At 37.9% G+C, this 22,100-nt stretch overlaps 1 protein-coding gene and 1 long non-coding RNA gene across 2 annotated transcripts in view; both read right to left on the minus strand.

Moving 5' to 3' along the window:
• Positions 1–22,100, minus strand: part of LOC134534967 (uncharacterized) — a 963,569-nt gene that overhangs the window by 297,037 nt on the left and 644,432 nt on the right. The window lies entirely within an intron of this gene.
• Positions 4,210–5,664, minus strand: LOC134535151 (transcription factor Sox-2). The gene is made up of 2 exons (XM_063374124.1): positions 4,537–5,664; positions 4,210–4,473 (listed from the first exon to the last, which is right to left on the minus strand). Exons 1-2 carry the CDS (start codon positions 5,662–5,664, stop codon positions 4,210–4,212), a joined length of 1,392 nt encoding a protein of 463 aa, XP_063230194.1.

Consider the following 22,100-nt stretch of genomic DNA (forward strand, 5'->3'; position numbering starts at 1 on the left):
TGGTACATTTCCTAAGCAATTAACACTTTCCTACACAAAATGTATACCTCTAACTAATAACTTCCATTAGCTACATGTTTAAAAACGTGATCTATTGAGAGGGAGGAATAATTTATTACACTAACGAATTTAAATATATTGAAATAAATAAAGATCCACACTAAATTTAAGTTGCCTTTGATGATAGGATTTTCCTGCTTTTAACAGAGCTTATAAATAACGAAAAACCCCCAAACTTATTTCAGAGTGCAACAAATAGGATGTATTGGAATGAGAAAATTTACGATTGAATCGATTGACAGAAAAATAACGGTTTGAATTCTCATCAAATATAAATCATTTAGTTTAATAAACCACCACTTTCTCTTTTTGGTCACCTGTAAAGAGTTTGTAACCGCTGAAATGTTATATATATATATATACACATATATATATATACATATATATATATATAAATCCTCGGGATAAATAAAGTCCATAATTATAATGCCCAAACTGACAATCAAAAAATTATTTTAACAGAAATGTTTTCATCACCTTTGTTCATTATAGGTACTCAAAATCCAATAAACTCGCAATCGAATTTCACTTTTTATTAGCTCTTGAGACTATACCTTCACCTTAATTCTTGTGTCTGTAAAATACAGCTTCCTCTTTTCTAATGAAAATTATTTTAAAGCATTATTTCCAGTTAACAAGCAATTTCATGAAGTATGAAGTAAAAGTTTTTTATAGGAAGTGTTAGTTATGTAAATTATATAATAATTAATCTGTCTTGTAAATACAATATTTAAATTCATCCGCAATGGACATTTAATACTAGCAGTAAATAAAATTCGGCATTCATAATGAATCTTAATTGTTCATTTCAGCTTGTCAATTTTGCCAAACATTCATTTCAACTAAATTCGTTTCAATTTTGCACAGATAAAATAATTAAGTAGATTGTAATTTCAATGCGAGAGTATAAAAAATTATAAATAAATTTGAATGCATACTTTATTAGGTAGATTTTGGTGGCAATCTAACTACTTCGCCGTTTGCAGCTATAATACCAAATTAATAATAAATGTCAGCGTATTATTTAAAAAAATATTTCTTTACAAATTTTTAAAACTTATTTATAAGACCTTTTTTTACTTTTATTAATTAATAAGTTTTTGAGAACCATCTTGCAAATTGTAGGCCTATACTGGAGCGTGCAAGTACCTATTTCCAAAAACATAATTATGGCAAACATAATAAGCCAAAATTTGTTTACCATATGTTACTGTTAAAATTCATATAAGTACATAATACAAAAAACTCAATGCAGAAACTGCAACTGTACTCGCACATAATGCATCTACAAAAAAAAAGTTAAGAGTGAAATTGTTTCGTGCGAACCAACTAAATGTTTGTTCATATACATGCAAAATATAAATATCCCGATTACATTAGAGAATCCATTATTGTGTGCTAAAAACACAATACAAATAGATCGAGTGAATCATTTAGCTTTTGGCTATAATCTATTTTTTTTATGTATTAATTTCGTTAGACTTCTCCAAATTGTTTCGTTGTGTCAAACAGTAATGAAGCAAGTTCGATCCAATTGCAATAACAATAAGAGATTGACTGACTGCACAATTTGCTGTCGTTTTGTGTTTTGTATTTGCTGAATCAGGTGTTTCATGGTCTGCATTAACCAATAGAACCTACTAAAAAAAATCAGTAGCATAGCATACATTGAAACAATAGAATATGTATGAAATCACTACTCCTTGAGGTAGCAATGTTTTTGCTTGAACCAAACACAAAATATTGATAACATTAGTAGCTAATTTTGTCATTAAGATGTTGCTTTGTATGAAATGTAATGGAATCATGTATTAACTGTAAATTTACATGTTAAAAATTTGTTTACATGTCATAGTGGCTTATATTCAAACACGCCATTTGTTGTGGCAAGGAAATCGTTTTAAAATTATAGGTTCCCAACATTATCAGAGTATCATTATAGAGTTTAAAAACTCTGTATACCATAAGTTACTTTTATGTGCCCTACATTTTTACGAAGTTAATTACATGCCTAATAATTAGCGTGCGGAGCCATAATCTACGAAGTAACAATTGTTTGTTCATTTGAAGAAAAAAAAAAAAACATTGTCAGTAGTTTGTATTTTATTGAAAAAAAAATCATGTACTTAAAATATTCTATATATATTTTTTTGCGGTTGTAGTATCCAAGGATGTTTTCAAAACTGGTCGCAAAATACTGATATTTAATTTACAGAAAGATAATAAAACATACAGCGAAACAAACGTGTAGGTACTTTCACGAAAACGAACTGATTTGAGACAGCCCGAACAAATTTTTTAATGTTGCGACCAATTTTGTTAATGCTAAAGGATTGTGCAAAGGTTTTTTAAAATTAAAAAATAGTCAAATCCATTTCAAATACTTCAATTTATTGATAATTTTTTTTTGAAACGGGGTGGAAATCTGCAGTATTTTCTTTTATCATGTTTAATACGATATTTACAAGATTTTTTGTTTCCATTTTGGTGCAGTAAAATATTTACAAAATACCGTGTTGAATAAACGGCCGGAAATTGAGTTATTTTATTTCCACAATGACAAATACTAGAAAATGCGAAGACAAGGAAGATGTTGAAGGTAAACTATTGAGAGAGTATTAAAATACATAGGAACACAAAAGTCAGCAATAGCATTAGCAGCGCACATGACAATACATGCTATGTTGAAAAAAAATAATAATAGCACATCAAATAATTAACTAGCCGTCGTATACGAAATGATCAACCCTGTACAACATGAGTTCTATTATGTATACAAAACCTGCAACCAGTCATGCAATATAAACAAGGAAATTAAAATCCGAACTATTTCAATACTTTGAAGGCTCAAAACTATTTTTCGTATCAAATTTACATCTTATAGAAATAGGCGGGTACGTAAAGTTATATATAATTTTCTGTTTGTCATGTATGGCACCAATGCTACTTCACACAATGATATGAAAATGGCCTAGTTTGAGGTGTTCGTTATAAATTAACTCGCCACCTCCATAACTAATTTCACAAGCTCATACTCTCTCCTTTTTAACAAATTTGAAATCATGCGTGCCAGAAACAAAATGAACTGTACAAATGCCTAAATATATAAAAATAATAACTCTAATCAAGTCGAATTTTCTTATCACTTTATAGCTAAAATATCATGGCATTTGAAAAAAAAAACATTATCTACGAAAAATAAATAACACCCGCTTATTGTGGATAAAATAGCCTAGACAAAATGTGTTATTCGTATCGAAATTACTTTACACAGAAAAAATAATTTTTGCAGTTATTTTAAAACGAGAAAAGTAACCTTTACAAAAAAAATAATTAGGCCTATTAGATTTGGCGAGTACGAAACATTTCGACACGAATAACAGTGTTGCAATGAAAGAAAGGGAATGAAAAAAAAAAAAAATTATTTTACGTTTAAAGTTATGATGGTAACAATGATAGTTACTTCAATCAAGGGGGAAAATATATATAGGCTCTATAAATAATATGAAAAATAAAAGGCTTTAAAATAACTACATTCCTAACTATAAGTAACTGCAACGAAAGAAACGTGGTTTCAACAGAATGAAGAGAAAATGGAACGAGAATGATAAAACATGAGAAGGGGAGGGTGTTTATCACTGTCCGATTACACACACGCATGCACGCACGTAGTGAATATCAGGAAAAGACGTGTTCAACAAGAAAAAATCTTTTAAAAACACCGATCACTGTGTGTAAAGGAAGGGTGCGTCCATTTCACACCGTCACAACAGCCGCCTGAAAACGTGTTCAGAAAAAAAAAATAATACAAGGACAATAAAGTTAATTGCCTTCCTCGAAGAAACGATACAATCACAATGTAAACGCGGACGTGCGTCAAAAGTTTGGTCTTTTGCACGACTTCGCGCCAAAAAAAAAAAAAAAAAAAACACGACAGTCAGTTTTGGCACTCCAAACAAACGACGGAAGAGAGTCAACGAAAAAACAACTTCCGGGGAGATAACGACGCCGCCTAATCAGTAATACTTGTCCTTAGGCCTACTCGAAGGGATGGTAAAGAGGAAGAGGGGATGCGTATTAAGTAGCATAATACAACCTCGTTTTGGTCCATTGGAGGGTACTTTTTTTGCAAGACGTTACCTCTTTTTTTTACATGTTGTGCGTTAGGGGCATGGAGACGACGGCGCCGCCCCCCAGAGGGTCCGGCGAGCCGGAGTGCTGCTGGTACTGCATGTGGTGGAGGCGGGCCGCCGCCGCTGCCGCCGCCGCGTGCTGCTGGTGCTGCTGGTGCTGCTGCTGGTGCTGGTGGTGCTGCTGGTGCCTGTCGACCGCCGCCGACGGGTCGGTGGGCAGGTACATGGAGATCATCTGGCAGAGGTCGCCCTGCGAGCCGCCCCCCTGCACGTACTCCCGCTTGATGGTGATGCCGCCGCCGCCGCCGCCACCTCCTCCCGCGCCACCGCCGCCGCCTCCAGCCGACGAGGCGGGCGTGGGCGTCTGCATGCCGCCTCCCGACGACGGGGAGACGGGCTCCGACTTGATGCTGCTGCCGCTAGGGCTGTGCGACATCTGCGACGCGGGCGGCTGCTGTTGCTGCTGCTGCTGCTGCTGCTGCATGCCGCCGTAGGGCGACCCGCCCCCGCCACCACCGCCGCCTCCCCCGCCGCCGTACATCCCGTACGCGGACGACCCGTTCATGTACGACCCGTGGTGCATCTGCATGTCGTAGCGCGGGTACACGGCCTGGCCGGCGTAGTGGTGCTGCTGGTAGGCCGAGGGGTCGTGGTGGTGCATCATGTAGCCGTTGGGCATGTAGCCGTTGGGCATCTGGTACATGTCGCGCCCCACCGCCTGCTGCACGGCTGCGGCGGCGGCCGCGGCGGCGGCGTTGCGCGAGGCGGCGTCCGCCCCTTGGAGCAGCGCGCCCCCCGGCCCGCCGCCGGGGCCGCCCCCGCCCGCCCCCAGGGGGTACTTGTCCTTCTTCAGCAGGGTCTTCGTCTTGCGGCGCGGCCGGTACTTGTAGTCCGGGTGCTCCTTCATGTGCACCGCGCGCAGCCGCTTGGCCTCGTCGATGAAGGGCCGCTTCTCCGTCTCGCTGAGCAGCTTCCACTCGGCGCCCAGCCTCTTGGAGATCTCCGAGTTGTGCATCTTGGGGTTCTCCTGCGCCATCTTGCGGCGCTGGCCACGCGACCACACCATGAACGCGTTCATCGGCCGCTTGACGCGGTCGGCGTTCTGGTTCTTCCCTCCGCCCCCGCCGCCGCCGGCGCCGCCCGTCGTGTTGTTGTTGTGCTGCTGCTGGGCGTGGTGCTGGTGCAACTGTTGCTGTTGTTGCTGCTGGGGCGGGCCGTTGCTCATCTGGTGGTGGTGCGCATGTATCGCGTGTTGCTGCAGCTGGTGTTGTTGCTGCTGCTGCTGCTGCTGCTGCTGTTGCTGCTGCTGCGGCGGCGGCTGTCCCAGCGCCATGACGCCGCCCATGCCGTGCAGAGAGCCCAGCGCGCCGTACGAGTGGTGCGACGGCGGCGGCACGTGCGCCAGCCCCGCGTGGGGCGGCATGTTCGCGTGAAGGCTCGCCGCCTTCAGGTCCGACTCCATGGTCAGCATGTCTTCGTGAGGGTCCCGTGTCGCGAACAGTTTGGCGGCCGTTGGCTTACCCGGGGGCTGCGGCGAATCGAATCCTCGCGGGGAAACTCCACCAACACACCTCCGAAACGACACACGACTACCGCGAGGCACGGGTGTTACCGCTGCGAGATCACCATTATTGTTCGGCTCTTATTCTTCACCCGGCTGCCGAGCGCAGGTTTTCTTTCAAACCCCTTTAGACGACGACGGTCGTCCTATTCAAGACGCGCACGCACACCCCTCTTCGCAAGGCCTGCGCCCCCGCAACAATCGGCCGCGTTGTCCGATGCGCCGCGTCTGAATACCTCCACACACTGCGAACCGCCACTCAGGTCTGCTCGCGGGCCTCCAAGCTCCGCAACAAAACACTAGCCTTCCCCCTCCACCGCGACCTAGCCTTCCCCTCCTTCCACCCTCCCCCACCCCAGCAACGAGCTACCGCTTCAGCCAGGGGGGAAGCGCACTTCCCCTCTCTCCAGGCCCGGTCCGGCGCGGGGAGGGGAGAGCCTTGATTGACGTGCGCGCCTGCCATGATTCCGGGCGGCCAATCGCGCGGGCCCGGGAGGCGGGGCCTGGCCCCCTCGCGGAGGGGTGGGCGGGGCGGGCTCGGCCCGGCCCGGGCTCGCGTCAGTCGCTGCCGGGCGCCGCTGCGGGGCAGGTGAGTGTGTGCGGCGGGCTCTCTCTCCCAGTGGTACCGCGGGTCGCCTGCTTGTTTACAAACAACTCGCACGGGAGGTCCACATGGTCGTCTGTTCCCCTCGCCGCCTCCCCCCCCCTCCTCCTCAACATCAGCTTCAATTCCTCCCTGTGCACTTGTTGCGCTGCTCGGCATGCAGAAAAAATAATCACGTGCTTTTTATTTCGGATTCCCACGACGGACAAAATGTCTGCAATGGCCCTTGCCCATAATAACTTTTCCTCTATGGCAACTAACTTTTTTTTCGTGCGTCATAGAGACTTGGCTTTCATAAGATTATTCACATTTATTTACAACTCCTATGGTCAAATTTCTATTATACTTAATTTAATTAAATGAATAATATCGGGGCCTACATGATTATAATTCATACATGGGAATGACTATATTGTCCATGATTAGGTTAGTCTTAATTTTCTATGCTCCTGTTTAATTAGTCAGCATTTTTTGTCTTTCTAGTTACCTACTTATTACCAATTTATTTCTAAGAAGTTCATTCTTAAAGACAGAACATAGGTACGATTAAACTATAAATAACAAGCTTTAACAACATAATTAGGTAATTATTTATTTTAGATAGTAGCCTACATAGTTTCACAATAAGTTATCATTAAACCTAGTAAATCGAAATTAGCACGGCTGGATCAAGATTTGAACCCCAGTACTACGAAAGCTAACCTGATAGTTCACCATTGCGCCACTGCGCTAGGATATCTGGCGCAGTCTCAAATTATTGTTAAAACTAGTCAGCTACCAATGATCAGTTTGGCCGAAATAGTTTAAACGTTACATTCGGTTCGTGGGGTGTGAAGTCGCTTAGGTACCCACATGCTAAGACATTCAGTCCTCTTATTTTATTTTAGCCTTGCAGGATTAGAAGCCGGGTTTGTTAAGAGACTCTAGGCTACTTATAAGAAAAATGATCGTTTTTCACTCATTGATATTATGCGTTGCTAGAGCACGAAACGTTAAAACGTTTATTTCAGGGTTTGCATGTTTACTGTCGGCACGCCAATCACAGCCATCCAGCGCGGAAGCAAATTCGTCCTGAAAGGCCCGGCCAAATAAAGAAATGGCTTCTCTTGTAGACTTCCGCCGATCACAAGGGAACAATCGCAAACGCGCAGGTGTGCCTTATTTCAGTTTAATGAGAGATGAGATTATTTCGCGAAAAATACGTAGGCACGTGCATTGGTTCGTACGATCGTAACTTTGATTTATAAACTGTGCACTGTAATTTTTTTGTAAATGGAATTTGAATATTAGGTACTGTAAAATATGTTTTTGTACATTTGTAGATTTACATTAAAACATCACTACAAAATGGTGCTCGCAGTAATATTGAGTTCTGATTCTTACCCGGGAATTTATGCTTTGTTTTTTCCCAGTACCGCCAATAGTTAAATTCATATTTAAACCGTTACCCGAATAGCTTATCTGTATTAACTGCGTAGACTACATAATAATCATGAAACAAAAAAAAAGTAAAATTGTTGAAAAATCGATTAATTTTGCCATGGTTAGAAAAAAATATTCCTGAATGAAACACCAATTAAAATATAAAATCACGCACCCTTTTTCGGAAGAAATACTTGGTATTTTCTTGAAAAACGTATCTCATACATGGAAAAATAACCATAGCCCTGTGTTGTACAAAGTTACCAATTCATTCTTGTCTTACAAACTAATACTGGGCAACTGGTTTCCTAAGAAATCTAAATATAATAATGTTTTCAAGAAGGCTATGCGATTGTACAAGTACCTATGCATATCTGGGAGTATGCTATTATGCAAACATGCTCTTGAGCATCCCACTCCTGAGTACAGGAAAAAATAATTTTCTCTGCGAAAGTTTTAATGTTATTATTTTTGACGTGATAACGTCTTATAAATCGATGAACGCCGGCTGCACGCACGAAAAATCATTACTCTTTGCCACGTTCCGCCTGAGCCGAGCGTGCAAGAACCGACCAACCACCATGCGAGAAAATCTTCTATACCTAATATCAAACAGGTTTAGGCGGACTTTTTAAAAGCGGCAATTTAAAAATTTTGATTTATTTGTCCAATTTCGTCATTTCAAATTAACAATTTATTGACATTGATTTGATTTCAGTTTATTTCTATAACAAATTGTTCGTGATTATATTCAAACAAATAATTTAAATTTAATTTACAAAAACTGTAAATAATATTTGAAAATTAAAAAGTATGCAATTTTTCATCAATGTCTTCTTATGACGTTATCACGTAAAATTATCGTCCGTAAACCGACTTTACAGACAAACCTTTTTTTTAATATAGGCTATGTTCACTATAAGGATAGTTTTTTTCTCCTATCTCGTTATAGGTAGGTAGCCTACCTTCTTATACCTCTACCAGTAAAGGTATTATCTCAAAAACTGTGATAAAAATGGCACTATTTTACTTGTGGAACTACAATACACTAGTAAATATACTAGTAAAAATGTTTACAAAATTATTTATTGTAAAACGTTTAAAAAGAAACGTTTCACAGTTTATCTACTGGCTACAGTGATTATACTGGTTTTGTAGAAGATCTCGGTGTTATTTGTTTTCCCCCCACCCACCTATTTTACTTTTACATGCTTATATAGAACTGAATTATTTGTGTAGCTATTCCATTCTACTTTATTGATTGTTAAAATGCCAAGAAATTTAAGACTAATGTGCTAAAGGTTTCAAACTAATGTTTTAAAGGTTCCAAACAAATATGCTAAAAGGTTTATTCAAAATACTTGATCCCCACTGTAACATAATTAACTAAATTATGAAACTAACGCAAAACACATATCTTTCTCTCAGAGTTAAGTACGTATGGAAGAAGGGTATAAAACGTGATTAAAATCTCGTTTCAGCCCACATTTAAGTTCTCACATAATATTTTGAAGCAGTTAAGTTTATGATTGCTTTCCATGTAATCTGATATATATGTGTATATGTGTATGCATATATATACATATATATATACATCAACTGACCGTACTTAATGATCTTATATTTTCTATAGGTGGTTATAGTTATACGCGGCCTTAAACCATTTTTTTAATTTAAAGTGCTGTCTTTTAAACTTTAACTGAACCTAATAAAACTATTTGGTTCATATTTAATACACACTTGTATCCAAATGCAAGCAGATTTAATGATCAGTTAGCTAAATGGAGTTCATTTGTTTCTTCAGCTATCAAAGTCAAAATTGTGCTTTGAGAACGTAATTATTTTATGTGAATACAAGAAAAAATTAATTTGCTTTGTATAAGTAGTAAAAGATGGATAAAAATTAAAGCTTACTGAAACACTTAAAATAAACTGCATAATGTATGACTTCTATTTAATAAAACACTTGATAAACATAGTTACTATGAGTACCTATAACGTAGTAGCCTTTGTATATTTCAGACGTAAGCTACGTAGCGTTATAGATTACAAAAATAAAAATATTTCAAACCATCCACATCAAAATCAATGATATATATAAACATACATACAACACACACATACATAGTCTGCAAAGGGCAAGTACCTATATCTAATGGGCTTCCTACAGTCTAGATAGGATTGCTTTGCCTATTATCCGTGTAGAACAATAGCGCGACGCTATGGACGGAACCAGATTAAAAAAATGTTCTAACCAATCATCACGCTCAAAAAATCTGTGACGTCAGAGCGAAAAAAAAATTCGTAGACGCGACAAACATTCCTATCGGAAAGTTTTTCCTATTTTAATCGCGTCGCTGGGGCGAAGTTACTGCAATGGGCTTTAGAATTTTGGTTTTCTACAGTAGGTAATGGTTAGACCGGTTCATTAATCCTGAATTACAATAGTACGCCACGTCCGTCCGACATCTGTTCGTCCGTCACTCACTTTGTCCGTGAACGCCACGCAGCTATCCAAGCGATTTACATCATCATGACTACACCGTCCGTCAAAAAATTTCCCCAAATATGTGCTGGCAAAAATACATGTTTTTCTCTTAGACGTTTATATCAATGTGGTATTTCTTATTCAGTAGGTATTGTCTTGATCTGTTCGTACTGAACCAGCAAATCCTCGGGAAAATTTCAGAGAAATGATTGAATGTTTGGACGTAAGTTTTAACAGCCGTGATGGTATTGTGCAGAACATCTGAACGAACAAATGCAAACTCCACAGGGCTGTATTCTGGTGACGATTCAATGGCGAAATAAAATCATAGATACCTATAATCTATCCGTCTGTCCCTCATGTTTTATCAGTGGGCCTAACTTTTGACGGACGGACAGATAGGATTTTTCGGCCCCTCTGATTGGTTGCAGGTCACGTGATTGACGAACGGATGACTGACAGACGGAGGCGGCGGGCTATAGTAATTCCGACCTGATTAACACAACAATTAGGTATTCGTGTATTATTGAGATTTAGTTTTGCTGAATTCATTAGTGAAACCGGTTCCGCCAAACATTTCCATTAAAACAAACTTGTAAACACTGCTGGCCGGCGTAAACGGGGGGATGTAATGGCAGAGAACATTTTATACCCAGTTGTTTGTTTGTGTGTGATATGTTGTTAAAACAAACAGAATTTTCACAACAACGCTATATTTTGCTGTCAAATAGTATTGTAATTCCAGCTTATTTTGTTAAAATTTCAAAGTGTCTGTTCTGCTATTTTGTATTTCCAGTTCAGTGATTAGTTTTGCAAAACAGCAGACGTAGCTCATCTTAATTAAACTTAAAACTCCGACCAGTATTTCTTTTTCAAGTTACAGTTTTGCTTAAGTTTGGAATAATGCAAAAAAGCTTTTAAAATTAAAATATTTAACTATCAAGTTGGTAGTTGTTTTGGCTCAACAAAACCACTATGAAACAGCGATTTTAGCTTGTAAATATTTCTTAAGAGTCAATAAATTATCTTTTCCTCGAATAGGAAATCAGTGGATTAAAGAGGGATGCATAAGAGCAAAAAGATTATATGAATTCATAACAATTTTCTGTCGTTTCATTTTCGAAATTTGGCTTTTAAAAGGAATGGCACATAATATCAATAAATTCCTGAAGTTCAAAGTGACTGGTTTCTGTAAATAGTTTACCCAGTGAAGCCATTTGTGTTTGGTATTGAATAACCTTCTGGGGAATGAATGCATCTGTGACATTACTTCAATAAACACTGTATGCTATAGTCCTTGTAAACCTCTCAGTGTAGTTTAGGTATATGCTTTAAACATGGCCAATTTTCAATATTAAACTATATTAAATTGTTACGACATAAAACTGTCGGTCACTAAATTTCCCTCTTAAGGAAGTGTATTAAACCACATGTAATAACTGGCTTCGAAGTCAAAGTACGTGAAATTACAGTTTCTTTAATTTTTTAGCTACTTTAATAACGTAGACATCACACACGAGTTCAGATTCGTAGAATATTTTTTTTTTTTTTTTTTTTTCAAAATTCATTAATTTGCGTGTTCGTTGTACCTACTAATATTGTGAACCTCGTTTTAACCCTGTTTGTAGTTAGGTTAAAAATAGTACAATGATATGCCAACACTATAGTGTAGTAAATAATAAGTTTTAAAGGATACGTAAAAAATTAACTAACTTTCATTACAAATTCAAGTCAGAATGATCATGAAATGCAAATCATTAACTTAAGCAATTTTCTATAAAAATTAAAAAGTGTTAAAAAAATTTGCCAAATGTCGTTTAACTCATTTAAAAGACCGCCAGTCCCGTTCTACTTAGTAAGCTTTTCACAGCGATACTCCAGAATACAAATAAAAAATTCAGTCTTCTCGTTGACATGCATGAAATAAGGATCTAAACATCCTACTTTAAAGTTTTGAATTTCAAAGGAATGGGTCTTCATGCTTCCTGAACATTACAATTCCCTTTAAGGCTCAAGTCTTGCACGCCATGTTTTTTTTTGACGTGACAACGTCTACTAAATCGATGAAAGCCGGCTGCACGCACGAAAAAGTGTCCCGTTACGCACATTGTTCCGTTGCGCTGTGTCCCGTTACGCTCATTGTTCCGTTACGCTGTGTTCCGTTACGCTGTCGGCGAGTGCAGTAATAATAGGTTATGTTACAATTGACTAAAAAATTATGGTGATTCATATAATTGATGACAGATATTTGATTAGAGTTTATTTATATGAAAACTTGTTCATAATTATATTTAAACTTTATAGCTAAACGCCAGTTTTTAAAATTAATTACAAGTCATCTATACGTGAACTGTTTCGTCGACTGTTTATAAAGTGAAGTGAAAAGTTAATGTGGTTTTCATTGCTTATTTCAAACAACAATTTCGGAAATAAAGGTTAATTATTCTTGCATTTTAAAAATCTGATTACTAGTATAATTTCAAGTCTTTATTCTTTTATTATTAAAATAAAAATGATTCAATTTTATTCATAAAAACATGCAATCATTTCATCAATGTTTTGTTATGACGTTGTCACGTTAAACTATCGTCCGTAAACCGACTTTACAGACAACCAATTTTTTTTTCGTTTTCTCGTCATTTATTTTATTTAAGGTTTATTTACAAAATTATAACTCAGTACCTCCCTTCCACATGTCATTCCGCCACAAATCGCTTCAGACAGACATTCACTAAGTGTAACATCTTTTGAAAAAATTTTTTGGCAAACAACAAAAATGCAAGGCAGGTATCGAGTTAAAAATTTAGAAAAAGCTCTTGAAAAAGCAATGAAAAAAAAAATCACCATGGCTTGTGACACCGAGCCTTAAGTACCTATCTTATCTCTTTAACGAACTAAATGTTTGATATGGATATGCAAGCAGGGCTTCCGTGAGGGGGGGGGGATGGGGAAAATTCTCAGGGGCCCGTTAGTCTAAAGGCCACGGCTGGAAAAATACATAATTGACTAAGAAAACATATTTTCCCCTGCCAATAAAACATGTACTTTTTAACTTTTTGGTGGTCTGTGTTTCTAAAACACGTACCATCAGTATAAAAATATCCTCCGACCTTGAAAAATTAAAAAAAAAAAAAGTTACTTAAATAATGCTTGCAAAGTCCTGAAATGCCAGCTAGTATTCCAAAAGGCAGGAAACAGCTTCAAAACAATCAATATTGGTCAAAACCGTTTGAAACCAATCCTTCTTTTTAACGCATTGCGGAGCTATCACTGGACTGTCTATTTCGAGACCTTAGATTAGATAGATACTAACAATAAGTTATGTAGATATTTAAAAATTTTCGCTTTAACCGAATGTGGTTATCTTAAATTAACTCCATATGTTTTGTTGCTGAAACTATATTAAAATGTATAACTTTTGATATTTTAATTATTTGTTAACTTATAAATTGTAGTGATAACTTATATATTTTTAGAAGCACTTATATCTAAGTATAGTAATGTAATTGCAGATGATATTTGAAATTATTTTTAAGTGTCTCGTAAATGAACATATTAAATTTAATTTTTATCTGCAGTGTAACAAGATTAGCAATAGATAAATGCAACAAGGCACTGAGTTAACACGCACACAAATACCGTCTATTTTTTAGTTTTTTTTTTGCAGTTAAAAATGTTCAAATGAACGATGAAATGTTGCAACATTGTTGAGATTAATATTTATGGTATTAATTAATGATGTTATGCAAAAGAAAAACAATAGGCCTAATGGGGGAATTAACTACCCCTAACTGCCCAGGGCCCGTAAATTCTTTCGGTGACCCTTCAGATTGGCTAAGTGCTGCCACAAAATTTTCGTTATTGCAAAATATTTAAAAGAAACTTTTTGACGAATGCGTAAAAACTTTTTTTTGTTACATACAAGAATATTAAGTATGAACAAAAAACATTTTATTTCGAGAAAATATATGACCATATATGTTTCATGATAGAATTATGTAGTTATTAATTACGCAAATATAAAAAAGGTTTGTGGTCACAAAATACCTCCTGCATTACAGACAAAAGTAACTAACTTCGGGAAACCCACAAGCACAGACGTTAAACGTATTAAAAATAAAATTTCTTCATGTATTCTCGATACGTACTAAGAAAGTCTACACCAAAATTCATCAAATTTTTTTTAACCAAAGGCAAATTATTTCCTCAGCTGAAGTGTTGCGAGCCGGAGTACCTATATCATACTCATTAGGCAGTCTATAAACATTACGGGGATTGTTTTTTTTTTTTTTTTTTTCCACGATTTGTTTAGCATAGCCTAACTTTGAAAAATACAGGATGTCTTCTAAACAAAATTTTTTTAAGTTCATAAAATACCTTTCTAAAACAAAGAAGTTTCGGTACAAAATTATATTTAAACATAATATAATATAGGCAAAGTATTAAACTTTAAAATTTTGTCATTACAATAAATTCAGGTTTAGGGAGGCAAAACTCGTTTTGCGGGAAACATTAAATTTTTACACCCCCTTCTTTTTTCACGAATGAAATGAAACCAGGCGAGATATCTTGCATCAGTTATGCCTATAAATACATTTAGTATACAGTAAACAGTCACGGAAGTAATCCAGTATCCTTACATACCTTAGTCAGTCTCGTGAAGTTTTACAAAAGATTCCTTTGGAAATAAGTTGCCAAGAAATAGGTTTTAATACTACAAGAAAGATATTGTAACTTTGTACAAAACATGGATTTGGTTATTTTTGCATATATGAAATACGTTTACGAGATAAATAATACTGAGTATTCTTACGAAAACTGGCTCATAACTTGATAGTTTAATTGATGTTTCATTCAAGCATAAGGGGGGGGGGGGGGCTATATATATTTTTAAACTATGGAAAAGATAATCGAACATTCAATAATATGTCTTTATTTTGTTTTATTATGCTTATTTATGTGCGCAGTTAATTTTGGAAAGTTATTCGGGTAACTGTTTACAAATAACTTTAACTATTGGATGTACTGGGACAACACAAAGCATAAATGTTCGGGTAAGAATCCGAAACCAGTATTACTGCGTACACTATTTTGCTATAGTTGTTTTGATACAACTGTACAAGCTTACAAATATCCGTAATTTTACATGAAAATTTTTGTTCCATTTACAAAAACAATTGCAATGTAAGTTAAACTAATGCTTGCTTAATAATAGTTAGCGTGCCGCGCATAATAACCCGGAAATAATAACTTGATCAATCTCTTTAAATCGATGACTTTTGATTTTAAATGTGCCCAAACTGCTTCACTGGTGACTTGAATCGATGCTCTTAAATTACTGAAACGTACAAATTTTATCAGCAACGTAACTATTTTTACTTTTTTTGCCCCGCAGCGAACTTCACTTGTTTAGCCAGAGACACCAGTTGAATTCCATTGATTAACGAGTCGGCATGCTCCCGTTGACAGAAACTTTAGTTCCTTTCTTTAACATAAGTATTTAAATAACTATAACTCGCGTTCAGGACGTATTTAACAAATTTGCACGTTTGCTTGTGCTAGTCGAGTAGATATACAGTCCATTATTTTATTTATTTTTAATTCTGATAATCCATCATAACAACAAAATGCCGTATGATACAATATTAGAATTGACAATACACAATAATACATGGATATTCTCATATGAAATTAAAAAAAAAATATATTCTATATTTACATAAGCATCAGCCACTACAAACTTAATTGCATTGGATATTCCTATTTTTTTTTGTTCTTTGATTGATTCAGAACAAGGAATGACATATGTCCATAAAGTTTTTAATTCGTCTTATTTTAATATATGTGAAATAGTCATTACACGGGAAAAAAAACATTTGTATCTGTCCATTATTTTTTTAATATTATTTCTAAAATGATTTCTTCTGGCAGTTACGCATGGTACCTACGATAACAAGAGTTTTTACTACGAACATCAGAAGGTTATTTAAAATAAAATAAAAAGACCGTGCGGTAGAATGTTTTCAGAATGAATGAATAAGCAGGTATACACATGCAAACGAGGCAGCTGTGGGCTGATCAATATGTATGCGTTGGTGTTCGTATCGACTGGGTCAAGGGTGATTCCGCGGCACAGTCCTCGATCCGGGGAAAATATTTCGAAACAAACAATGGGGGGAAGAAAGTAACTCGGCTGGGGGCTATGGAAGGAGGGTGGGTTGAGTCGGGGGGAGGGGAAGGGGGTGTTAAGGCACCCAGATAACCGACTTGACCTCCAGCAATCACAGCTCCTCATCCGTCGTACCGGGAGACCTCGGCGGCGGTCGCCGCGCCGTCCGAGGCGCGATGTTCCCGTTACGTTGCCGCGGGACCGCGCGCACGTCTTACGTTCGGGCTTTACGTCCGGCCGACAGCCAGGTTATTCATTACAGGCGGCAACACGACGACGGTACGTTCACAATAGATTCCTTAAGAAAACCAATTTCCACGAAATAATCTGCAACAATACAAAGAAATACTTATATTCTAACTCTGTACAACACATGCCTACGGTTATTTTTTGCATATAAGAAACACGTTTCACGAGTAAATACTGAGCATTTCTTACAAAAATTGGTGTATAATATGTTATTTTTAATTGATGGCTCATTCAAGCATATTTTTTTTTTTGAAATCATGGAAACGATAATTGAATACCGTATTCAATAGCTTGACTTTATTTTTTTATTGTGCTTATTTGTGCGCGCAGTTAATGCTGGAAATCTATCGAGGGAACGGTTTACAAATAATTTTAACTATTGGAGATACTTGGACAACACAAAGCATAAATACCCGTGTAAGAATCCGAATCCAGTATTACTGCGAACACTATATTGTGTGGTGATGCAGTTTTTTTTCTTTCATGTATAGGTATGTACGAATTTACAAATATATATGTAATTTACATTAATATTTTTGTTCCATTTACAAAAATAATTACAGTGCACGAGACATTGGGGAAGTCTTCCGTGTTCGCCTGATCTGTAGGCATCGCGGTGTCCAGAATATGGTTTCGTCACATCGCCTGTGAGTCTCTGGGTTGTCCTTGTGTTGGCCACATTATGTGTTCAGTATCACATTTGTGTTCGTCTCTTTGTCGCTGTATTTTTCAAGGTCGTTTTTTGTCTTTATTTACTGTTCTTGTTGCACATAGGTATCTTGTCGTTTTTGGCCCATTAAGTCTGTCTGCTCTGTAATATTTTTTTTTTTTCTATCTCCTTCCACGGAAATTTCTGGGCTATGTTTTTACTTTTTGTATCAGTTGATTATGGCTTGTTTGGTTTTTTTGCATGTTTGTATTTTTTTTTTCAGTTATTGAGAATTTTTTTATCATATAGATATTGTAACCAGTCATTGCGTATGTCCACAAAAAAAGATCTTAAGATATTAGGTTAAGTCGTGAGCAATGGCTTATAGTGAGGGAACAATCCCATTATTTTACTCAAGAGATTTTTGCATTAATATTTCTGTTCCATTACAAAAACCATTCACAAGGTACGTATTTGCAGCGAAGACATTGAATACAAGTGGTTCCAAGTCCACAGCGCGGTGCCAGGAGTACTGATCACAGTTCTTTAATTACTTTGCACACCAATGGCTGTAATAACCAAATATCCCCGTCCATGTCTGGCGCTGTGGGGATTAAAAGGCTTCGAACTATCGACGCCGTCGTAGGATGGAACGATAAACATAAACACATCCTCACCCTTCTGGCGTCACTGAATATTAAGTGGGATACACGAGTTACAAATAAAATAGGTATACTTACTGCCGGATTGAAACAATCAAAGAGAAAGCGACTGTGCACACTGTAGGTTTTTGTTGTAAATGGAAGAAAAATATTCATGTAAAATTACAGATATTTTTATCAATTTGTACATTTGAATGAAAAAAAAATTAACATAAATTAGTGTTCGCAGTAGTAATAGCTTCGGATTCTTACCCGGGCATTTATGCCTTGTGTTGTCCCAGTACCTTCAATAGTTAAAGGTTATTTGTAAACCGATCCCTGAATAGATTTCCAGTATTAACTGCGCGCATAAATGAGCACAATAAAACAAAATAAAGTCCAATAATTGAATATTAGATTATCTTTTCTATGGTTTAAATAATTTATGCTTGAATGAAACATCAGTTAAAATGCGCAAATTTTCTCAAGAAAAACTCAGTATTATCTAGTAAAGCGTATTTCATACATGCAAAAATAACCACAGCCATGTGTTGTATGTACAAAGTTACAATATTTTTCTTGTAGTAGGCTACTACAAACTATTTAATGGAAAATGGTTTCTAAAATATTCTTCTGTGAACGTACTGAATTTTTTTTTATGTGCATGAAAATGCTCACATAGGTACAGAAAAAGTTGCTCAAAGACTTGACCAAGTGTTTGGAGAGTAAGGCCTACATAAAAAAAAAATGGAATCTCACGTCAAAGGGCGTCACTAGATATCTATAAGTGTAAGAAGTATGTTAAAACAACAAATATATAAAAAATATTAATGACAGGTTAAACAGAAAAAGAAACAAAACGTTATTACATCACTCGACTAATTGACTGACTCAAATTTCAATTATTCGTAACATGAAGTTAGTTTGTGACAAATAGGTAAATTTATTATGTTTACCTTTTTAAGGGAGAGCGCAGATTACCCTACCGGTCATTGTTGTTGTCATTGTGAGGGCGCAGTTGTTCCCTACAGGACTACCAGGCAAACAGTCTGCGTTAGAATAACATGTTCAACATTGGTGAATGTGACGGAAGTCAAGGAACGGAACCGTGTAACAACCACGGCGCTGCCATCTGCGGCGGATGGCGCGAACCAAATTTCACAAATACAAAAGGAAACTTTGAAAGTATTAACTGTTTAATGAATTTTAACAAAATATGGGCATCATTTAAAAACAAAATTCCTTGGCACAAATTAGGTCCAAAGCCGGGGTTTAATATTTCATAAAGCCTTTTTCGCTATTTTCGGATCAGTTTCATTATACCTAAAGTTAAACATATCACACTGCAAATCAAATGATTTGATAGTCGACGTAGCAACTCCGTCAGCGAAATCTAGAAGCGGTTAGCAAACTGCGTGTGATTCGCGTCCGCCCACCAAAGTTCACAAAGACAAAGGGAAAATTTAAAGTATTAGGTATCTGTTTAATGAATTTTAACATTATGGGCAGTATTCTAATAAAATTCACTGTCACAAATCAGGTCAAAATGCCGAAATTTAGTGCTTTTTACAAGTATTCATCGCTTTCATTGGAGACGTTTCATTATACTTAGTGTATTAGTTTTAAATTCGATTGTCGACATAGCCGTTACGGCAACGATTCATAGCGGCGGGTGAGGAAACCACGTGTGATTCGCGTCATGAAAAGTAGTTTAAAACACACACTGTAAAATTTTTTAGAACTTTTTATAAGGAAAATCCTTGGAAACCCGGTTGCCAACGAAATCATTTGTAAAAAAAAAAAAAAAAGAAACTACAAGGCAGAGCTTTGTAAAATTGAACACAGCGCAAAGCCCTGCCTTGCAGATTTACAAGTGATATCGTTGGCAACAGGGACTATCCTCGTAAAAAAGTACAAAATATTTTTTTTAGAGTGCGTATATTTTATCATGCCCGGAATTATTTTGAAGTATCGTAAGTTAAATTTTTGTGTCCGAGCTTCGTATTATCATGCGATTATCTGCAACATGCGAAACACGTGAATTTGTTCGTTTCCGAGGACGGATGTTAGTACTGGAAGATACAGCGAAAAAGAGACGAACAAAAATGTGATACCTTTGAATATATATACTGTATAGAAGTCGCCAGTCCAGGTTAAAATTTCTAATACGGTTTTGAGGTAGTTGGTTAATTCACCGCCGCAATCGCCACCATCTCTAGGGCATCGACTCGTGGTGGTCCCTAGCGGACAAGTGTCGAACTATTCAAACACCCCTTTCCCCTCCCGTTGAACGACCTTGAGCTGCAGTGAATGTTGGATGGAGTGTGCGGGGGAATGACAGCAGGCGACAGAGCTGCGCTCTAACGTGTAAATAACAACTAAGACGATACAGGGCGTTACGGCAGCGCACTGCAGCGGTGAAGTTCCCAAGCTGCTCATCATACGCTTCTGAAAAACGTAGAGTAAATCCTATCCACTCGCGACTTCTATACAGTATATATATTCAAAGGTGATACTGAACACGTAATGTGGCCAACACAAGGACAACACAGAGACGCACCAGGCGATGTGACGGGGATTTCCCGCGATAGAGGGAGGGGTAATCGGGGATAGTTCGCGCGGCTGGCGGCGGTCCGCGGGCCTCGTTAGCGGCGACGCCACGCCGTCACGCGCCACCGGGTCCCGCCACGGCCCGCGGCGTCGGGGCGACGCGACGCGACGCTTCAGTCGGCGAGCGAGCGAAGCGTGGCGCCCCCCCCCCTCTTCAAACTCCCACAACGACCCGCGCAACGCCTGCGAGGTGCGATCACCGTGGAAGGAGGGGTGGGGGGGGGGGGGGGGATACATCGAATGAATTTTTTTTACAGCAAAAACTGCTGACTTCCCATCAATTTGAAGCAATGGGGAAAAAAAAAAAACTCGTTCAACAATGACGCGTAAAACGGAGACGGATCTCAACGGAAAACAAGAGTTCCTACAATTTTCGCACGCAGGCGGAGAACGCGGACCCGTACGGATCAGCTCGGCAATGCCGAGCTCTCTTCCGTTTACGTCGCTCCGCGCGGCCGCGTACTTGGCTGCGGTGGTAAGTCATGTTCGTTTATGTTCGAAATACGTTAAAATTTGTTCCAAGTACAAGATTAGGTATATAGTGTTATACGTATTATTATACTTTGTTATATATTTTTATGATGTATGTAAATTCTGCCCGTGCTATAATCTCCAAGCATAATATTTCTTTTGAAAAATTTAATTAATATTTTGTAACCTGGAAATGCAATCTCACTGGTTTGCCATTTGTTACGTTTCCTTGCGTTGTGGAAGCAGCACAAGCGATGGTGAAATGTTCCGGGCCCTCAGCTCGATATTCTGATACGTTGAGGTGGTCAGTGTCAGGTTTGAACAAGTTGCGACTTGTCAGTCGGCTTCCAGAGCCGGAAGAGTGCGGTCGTGTGTTGACCGTGTCTGTCGCGCGGAATTTCGCGGGGGATTCGTCTGGCCTCAGGGTGGAAATCAAAATCAAAGGTGTGCTCATCCCAAGTTTGCTTTTCCCGTCGGTTGTTTTTTAGCAAAAAAAAATTGGTTGTCTGTAAAGTCGGTTTACGGACGATAGTTTAACGTGACAACGTCATAACAAAACATTGATGAAATGATTGCATACTTTTATGAACAAAATTGAATCATTTTTATTTTAATAATAAAAGAATAAACACTTGAAATTATACAAGTAATCAGATTTTTAAAATGCAAGAATAATTAACCTTTATTGCCTAAATGGTTGTTGTAATAAGCAATGAAAACCACATTAACTTTTCACTTAACTTTATAAACAGTCGACGAAACAGTTCACGTGTAGATGACCTGTAATTAATTTTAAAAACTGGCGTTTAGCTATAAAGTTTAAATATAATTATGAACAAGTTTTCATATAAATAATTTACTGTAATAAAATATCTATCATCAATTATATGAATCGCCATAATGTTTTAGTCAATTGTAACATAACCTATTATTACTGCACTCGCCGACAGCGTAACGGAACACAGCGTAACGGGACACAGCGTAACGGGACAATAAGCATAACGGGACACAGCGTACCGGAACAATGTGCGTAACGGGACACA

The sequence above is a fragment of the Bacillus rossius genome, chromosome 8 (assembly GCF_032445375.1).
Source record: "Bacillus rossius redtenbacheri isolate Brsri chromosome 8, Brsri_v3, whole genome shotgun sequence".
NCBI classification, from domain to species: Eukaryota; Metazoa; Arthropoda; class Insecta; order Phasmatodea; family Bacillidae; genus Bacillus; species Bacillus rossius.